Genomic DNA, 7,408 nt, shown 5'->3' on the forward strand with positions numbered 1-7,408 from the left:
TTAATAGAAGTAATTTACAAATATGTTTAACTTTCTGCCACCAGTTGATTTAAAAGAAAAAAGGTTTTCACCGGAGTACCCCTTTACAGGGGTTATCCAGCTATGAAACACTTACCCCCTATCCACAGGGCCTGACTCTCCCCGGTGAACTCTCTGGTCCCCACCTTCTCGGCAGTGATGGCTGAGCAGACCATCACTGCTGAGATGGGTATGTCTCCGACGGTAGGGGCCAGATGTGTTCACTGGGGAAAGTCAAGCCCTGTGGAGTGTGGGCTACCTCTTCAAAAGCCATTTGCCAATCTGACCACAATGGTGATAAGCTATGGAACTACTGTGCCCAGCCATTACGCAGGCTCTGTCCCCTGTGATGCCCCCTCTGCATAAATTCCCCCAACTTTGCTCAGATACATGATCATCCTTACTGCAGAGTTACCTGGGATAAGCTTTCTGGTAAGTTGTTGAAGTCCAGTTGGAAGGTGTTTCCCACCACGGGCAGGGGTGAAGGTCCTGGGGGATAAGTATGGCCTTTTTTATTCTTCACCCAGAAAATTAGTAGAAAAAGCACAGCAACAGCAAGGCCCATACAAGTAGCATTCCCAACCGTCAGCAAGGAGGATGGGATAGACAAAAGCTCCATGTCGCAGTGTGGCCCTAACTCTTCTACTGTGCTGGTTTCCCTTACAGGACTTGATAGTAAACTTTGTAATAAGATAACTCTACAGGAATTACTTGCACACTATTCTCCTCTGTCTCTCTGGAGCATATTATCGGTCATACAATGATGTATCACATTACAGGACACAGTTCTTCCCTTTTGGCTCTGCTCCCAGCCAAGCCCTTTCAGATTGGTTTATATTTCTGAGTCTGCTGGAGAACTGTAAAATCCCTGGAAGACAAATACTATCAAGCCAAGGATTGAGCAAGAAGGCACGGGAGCCCGACTTCACAATTTCTGCTGGATTGTTAGACAGACATAAGAAAGTTGCTCTATGACACGTTAGAGAGCTAGGGGGACCATATACTATTGCTGCATGGGGGCCCCAGCTGTCTGTGACTGACTCTGATTGTTCAGTAACAGAAATGCCACTCCTATCCATGGGTTGTTCCTAGCACTGGTGCTCATCCCAATTCAAGTGTATAAAAGACTAAGGTACAATACTAAACACAACCTATGAACACTGTGCTGCACTGTTCAACGGAAAACATAATATTTTGTAAAAACTATGTGATGTCCTAGTATGGGATGATGTGGCCCTGCACTGTCCTCCTGTCCTATCAGGCATGAACCCCAGGGCTCCCCTGCATCATACCCCCATTATGTATATAGGTTTGCCTCATTTAGTGTACTGTTGCTTTAAACCCTTAAGGACTGAGCCCTTTTTCACCTTAAGGACTGAGCCCTTTTTTTGCAATTCTGACCACTGTCACTTTAAGCATTAATAACTCTGGGATGCTTTTATCAATTGTTTTGATTCCGAGATTGTTTTTTCATAACATATTCTACTTTAACACGGTGGTAAATTTTCGTTGTTACTTGCATCCTTTCTTGGTGAAATATCCCCAAATTTCATTAAAATTTTGAAAATGTTGCATTTTTCTAACTTTGAAACTCTCTTCTTGTAAAGAAAATGAATATTCCAAATAAATTATATATTTATTCACAAATACAATATGTCTACTTTATGTTGGCATCATAAAATCGACATGTTTTTACTTTTGGAAGCCATCAGAGGGCTTCAAAGTTCAGCAGCAATTTTCCAATTTTTCACAAAATTTTCAAAATCTGAATATTTCAGGGACCAGTTCAGTTTCAAAGTGGATTTGAGGGGTCTTCATATTAGAAATACCCCACAAATGACCCCATTATAAAAACTGCACCCCTCCAAGTATTCAAAATGACATTCAGAAAGTGTGTTAACCCTTTAGGTGTTTCACAGGAATAGCAGCAAGGTAAAGGAGAAAATTCTAAATCTTCATTTTTTACACTCGCATGTTCTTGTAGACCCAGTTTTTCAAATTTTACAAGGGGTAAAAGCAGAAAAAGCCCCCCAAAGTTTGTAACCCAATTTCTCTTGAGTAAGGAAATACCTCATATGTGTATGTCAAGTATTTGGCTGGAGCAGTAGAGGGCTCAGAAGGGAAGGAGCAACAATGGGATTTTGGAGAGTGAATTTTGCCGAAATGTTTTTTTGGGGGCATGTCACATTTAGGAAGCCCTTATGGTGCCAGAACAGCAGAAAACCCCACATGGCATACCATTTTGCAAACTACACCCCTCAAGGCACGTAACAACACCCCACAGGTGTTTGATGACTTTTCGTTAAAGTTGGATGTGTAAATGAAATTTTTTTTTTTTTCACAAAAATGCTGGTTTTCCCCCAACTTTTACATTTTTACAAGGGGTTATAGGAGAAAATGCCCCCCAAAATTTGTAACCCCATTTCTTCTGAGTATGGAAATACCCCATGTGTTGACGTCAAGTGCTCTGCTGGCGAACTACAATGCTCGGAAGAGAAGGAGCGCCATTGAGCTGATGAAGAAATTGCGTTACAAATTTTGGGGGTCTTTTTTTCCTTTTACCGCTTGTGAAAATTAAAAGTATGGGGCAACACCAGCATGTTAGTGTAAAAAAAAAATTTTTTTTACACTAACATGCTGGTGTAGACCCCAACTTTTCCTTTTCATAAGGGGTAAAAGGAGAAAAAGCCCCCCAAAATTTGTAAAGCAATTTCTCCCGAGTACAGAGATACCACATATGTGGCCCTAAACTCTTTCCTTGAAATACGACAGGGCTCCAAAGTGAGAGAGCGCCATGCGCATTTGGGGACTAAATAGGGTATTTGAATCCGCCACAGAAATACCCTACGGCAGTGTTTCCCAAACAGGGTGTCTCCAGCTGTTACAAAACTCCCAGCATACCTTGACAGTCAGTGGCTGTCGGCAATACTGTGAGTTGTTGTTTTTCAACAGCTTGAGGCTCTGTTTTGGAAACACTGCCACCGATCCCGAGGGGACCCCGCCGAACCAGGGCAAGGTAGGAGACCTCCGCCGACGCCGATCTCCGCCATCTTCGCCGTCCCGATTGCCGCCCAGCAGGGTCGTGATTGATCGGTCGTTCCGACCAATCAATTACGTGATCGTGAGGCGGCACCTGTGCCACCTCACTCCTGCTGGGTATGGGTGAATGGGGCTGTCTTGGACAGCCCCATTCACCCTTTTTTTCCAGGCCACCGGGTCACCAGAGACCCGATTGACCCGGAAAAGCCGCAAATCGTTGGTCTGAATTGACCCACGACTTGCGGCGATCGCCTACATGGGGGGGTCTCGGGACCCCCCCAAGGGTTTGCATGGGGTGCCTGCTGATAGATATCAGCAGTCACCCGGGTCTGGTCCCTGCCCAGCGAGCAGCGGGGACCGGAATTCCCATGGGCGTATCCATACGCCGTTAGTCCTTAAGGACTTTTAAAAGGGGGCGTACGCCCGGCATCCTTAAGGGGTTAATGTTAGTACCACATGATTGTTACCCAGAGGGCTCCAGTGGCCAGGTAACCCCCCAAGTGACCTACGGGCTGTAATCTCTCTCTTCTGCTGTATGCTGAGGTCCAGTGCAGTCGTCTCAGTGTCTGTGTCCAGAGCATTGGAGGCCTCAAGCCTAAAGTCCTGCAGCCACAAGTCGGTCATCAGTAAGTCAAGTCATCTTATTATCAGTCACCATCTCTGTCAAGTCAAGTCCATCTGTAGTCACCGTGGCCTGCACTAAAGTCAGTCTAACTACGGCAAGTCCCAGCAAGCCTGCGAGGTCCCCCTGCGTCACTGGTCACCTCCCTGGGATATTTGGCTCTACTGCAAAGACTATATCACCTGTCTTGCCTCAGTAAAGCTGCCGTCATCCTTAATCTGGCGTTCGTGTCTTCATTGCCCCTGCTTAACACAGGATCAGCAGTATTACCTTCTGGTGGTTAAGGCTAAAGGGGTTAATACCATCTGCCTCTTGGGCCATAACATCTGCCCTGCATCTACCCTGCACCTCACACCCCGACACCACAACTATATTGTAGTTCTGAACAACTCATTTAAATGCACTTTATTTATGGGGAAAGAACCCTGAATGCTTTCACATTTGGACAAAACCCTAAGCAAGGAAGACAGCACCCTAGGTGCCCTAGTATGGTCAGTGGACACAGTAGTGGGGGAGATTTATCAAAACCTGTGCAAAGGAAAAGTTGCCCAGTTGCCCATAGCAACCAATCAGATCACTTCTTTCATTTTGTAGAGGCCTTGTTAAAAATGAAAGAAACAATCTGATTGGTTGCTATGGGCAACTCAGCAACTTTTCCTCTGGCAGGTTTTGATAAATCTCCCCCAGTGTGTGGTAGTATTATAATAAGAGGACACAGTGTGTAGCACTTTTACATTCAAGGCATTTTATACTGTATGTGGCTGTATTATATTCAAAAGGTACAGTATTTGGCAGTATAATATCCAGGGCGTACAGTGTGTGGCAGTATTATATTTAGAAGGTACAGTGTTTAGCAGGTTGATATTCACAGTATATAGTTTGTGGCAGTATTTTATTCAGAGGGCACAGTGTATGACAGTGTTATATTCAGTTGCCACAGAGTATGAGGCTATGTACACGGCAGGATTTCAATTACAATGTGAAATCCAGAACAGAGATTCTGGAGCAGCAGAGTCCAGTTGAATTTCCATGCCAGATGTTTCCAGATGTGTCCGCGCAAAGAATTAACACATTTATTCTTTGTGTGGAGTTCGCACAGAATGCGTAGCAGTCTATAAGACGGTCCATTCCTGTGCGGTCCTAGTCGTGTGGACATAGCCTTACAGTCAAAGGGTGCAGTGGCTGACATTGAGAGCAGCTTTTCTTAATTTAGAGGGTGAGGATATTATTCAGAAGTGCGGATATCTGGGCATCAATCTCTACAAACACTGGGCAGGAGTGTGTGCCTGTATTGTAATTAGAGGGCACAGTGTGTGACAGTAGTATGCCCAGTGGACACAGTGGGGGAGATTTATCAAAACCTGTCCAGAGGGTTGCTGAGTAGCCCATAGCAACCAATCCTTTTCAAAAATGAAAGAAGCGATCTGATTGGTTGCTATAGGCAACTGGTCAACTTTTCCTCTGGACGGGTTTTGATAAATCTCCTTTAGTGTGTGGTCGCAATATATTCATGGGACACAGTGTGTGGAAGTGTTATATTTAGAGTGTACATGTATATGGGAAGCTCAATATTCCTCTTCTTTTTAACGTGGGGCTTTACTGTGACATAATCCATTCCATAGAAATCAGCCACATCTGGTCTTCCCCTTAAAGGTGCACTACCTAAAACTGCTTTGGTGTCCCAGCACCAAAGGCTGTCCTGTAGGCTGCGAATCCCCTCAGGCATGCCTGCTGCACATGTGTTGGGTCCACTGTGAAAATGTCTGTTGTGTATAATATGTTAATACATGTTGTTATATTTTCTCTATGCACTGTATAATATGTTATGTGTTGTACATTTAAGAGCTAGAGCAGCAGTGTAAACCAGGTGACCTTGCCTGCCCAATGGGAACCCCTAAATTGGTCAGTATATAGTGTAGGGGGGAGGAGTTGACCCAGTTCATAGTTCAGTTCAGCTTTGTGATAAAGCTGAGAACAGTGTGGAAAGGAGGTGAAGTCGTGTGTGGAGAAATCCTCAGGGAAGCCTAAGAAAATCTCTTCTCAAGTGAGCCCCGCTATTCTGCAAGTGTTCCCCCGTACAGCGGAAAGTCCTTTTTCTATCAGTGATAGTAATTGGACCTTGTCAGAACCCTGGCCAGCGTGGGAAATCTACAGTCTCCAATCTCAAGTCAGTATTATTCAAGTGGGTGAAAAGCACCATAAATGCCAGCCAGGCAACAGGACTCCCAAAGGCTTACACTGCATCTCTTCTACTCTGCTCCGTACTGTGTGTAATACCATCTGCTTAGTAAAAGGCAGTTATCCGTAACCTGACGTCTGTGTGTTTCTTTACTCACGTGTCTGGCCCAGTAGAAGATGTCTCCACCTCGGACTGTGTATAGGCTAATAGTGCCCTGGCATCACAAAGTGATAGGAATTGCTTTCAACCCGGTATCACCACTAGAGATGTAGCGAATTGTTCACCGGCGAACAGTTCCCGGCGAATTTAGCATGTTTGCGTTCGCCTCACCGGGCGAACATATGTGAAGTTTGATCCGCCCCCTATACTTTAACATTGCAGTAAACTTTGACCCTGTGAGTCAGAGTCAGCAGACAGATTACAGCCAATCAGCAGCAGTCCCTCACTTCCAGACCCTCCTACCTCTTGCACGGATGCCATTTTACCCTCATTCGGCATGGTGCAGGCTTAGGAAGTGGAGGGTCAGAGAAGCTGCTCCTGCTGTATAGGGAAAGCGATAGCTAGGTTGCTTGTAGGTGGTGTATTCAGGGTCCAGTTTACTCCTAAAGCACTAGTGTAACATCTGCTTTAAGGACGGCACCCAAAAAAGCCCTTTTTAGGGCTCTAATATCAGTCTGTGTGTCTTGCAACAGCTAGAGACACCCTGGTTGGGAGGGAACCGCTGGTTAAAAGGGGTACTCAAGAATAAAACTTAAGTTCCTTCAAGCAACTAACTACTACAGTATTCAAAGACCTGAAAGATATCAGTTCGTGTGTCTTGCAACAGCTGAAGGCACCCTTGTTGGGAGGGAACCGCTGGTTAAAAGGGGTACTCCAGTATAAAACTTAAGTTCCTTCAAGCAACTAACTACTACAGTATTCAAAGGGCTGAAAGATATCAGTCCGTGTGTTTTGCAACAGCTGGAGGCACCCTGGTTGGGGACCACTGCTTAAAAGGGGAACTCCGCTGGCAAGCTATTTTGCTCATTGTCACACTAGTGCAAATCATATTTGGTGTGACAGTTGAGCAAATTTAAAAAAAATACGGTATATCTTTTTTGGCTGTTAAATAAAACCAGTCATGTCACAGTTGCTATTCTTTTTGCCTGCAGGGCAAATTGTGTCACCCTAGTGCAAATCACATTTGGTGTGACAGTTGTGCAAATAAAAAAAAATACCTTTTTTGGCTGTTAAATAAAACCAGTCACTGTCAGTTCACGTCACAGTTGCCAGTTTTTTTGCCTGGAGGGCAAATTGTGTCACCCTAGTGCAAATCACATTTGGTGTGACAGTTGTGCAAATAAAAAAAAAATACCTTTCTTGGCTGTTAAATAAAACCAGTCACTGTCAGTTAACGTCACAGTTGCCAGTTTTTTTTTTGCCTGCAGGGCAAATTGTGTCACCCAAGTGCAAATCACATTTGGTGTGACACTTGTGCAAATTTAACCCAAAAAATTACAGGCAGAGGAAGGCCACCCCGAGGGGCCGTCGTGGTGCTGGGATTCCCTTTG

At 44.8% G+C, this 7,408-nt stretch overlaps 1 protein-coding gene across 3 annotated transcripts in view; it reads right to left on the reverse strand.

Annotated features, from left to right (window-relative positions):
• Positions 1–6,170, reverse strand: part of LOC130274231 (cytochrome P450 2D15-like) — a 43,339-nt gene extending 37,169 nt beyond the window's left edge. The window contains exons 1-2 of one of the 3 annotated variants that reach the window (XM_056522308.1): positions 6,016–6,170; positions 434–507 (exon numbers count right to left, since the gene is read on the reverse strand). Coding sequence is in view for 1 of the 3 variants with exons in the window: in XM_056522306.1 (XP_056378281.1) it covers positions 434–637 (204 nt within the window). In the remaining 2 variants the exon portion in view is untranslated. Of the gene's footprint in view, positions 1–433; positions 742–3,861; positions 4,074–6,015 lie in introns of those variants that run through there. The other 2 variants (XM_056522309.1, XM_056522306.1) reach the window with 2 other exon arrangements.
• Between the last annotated feature and the right edge of the window lie 1,238 nt (positions 6,171–7,408).

This window comes from Hyla sarda, chromosome 5, assembly GCF_029499605.1.
Source record: "Hyla sarda isolate aHylSar1 chromosome 5, aHylSar1.hap1, whole genome shotgun sequence".
In the NCBI taxonomy this organism is placed as follows: domain Eukaryota; kingdom Metazoa; phylum Chordata; class Amphibia; order Anura; family Hylidae; genus Hyla; species Hyla sarda.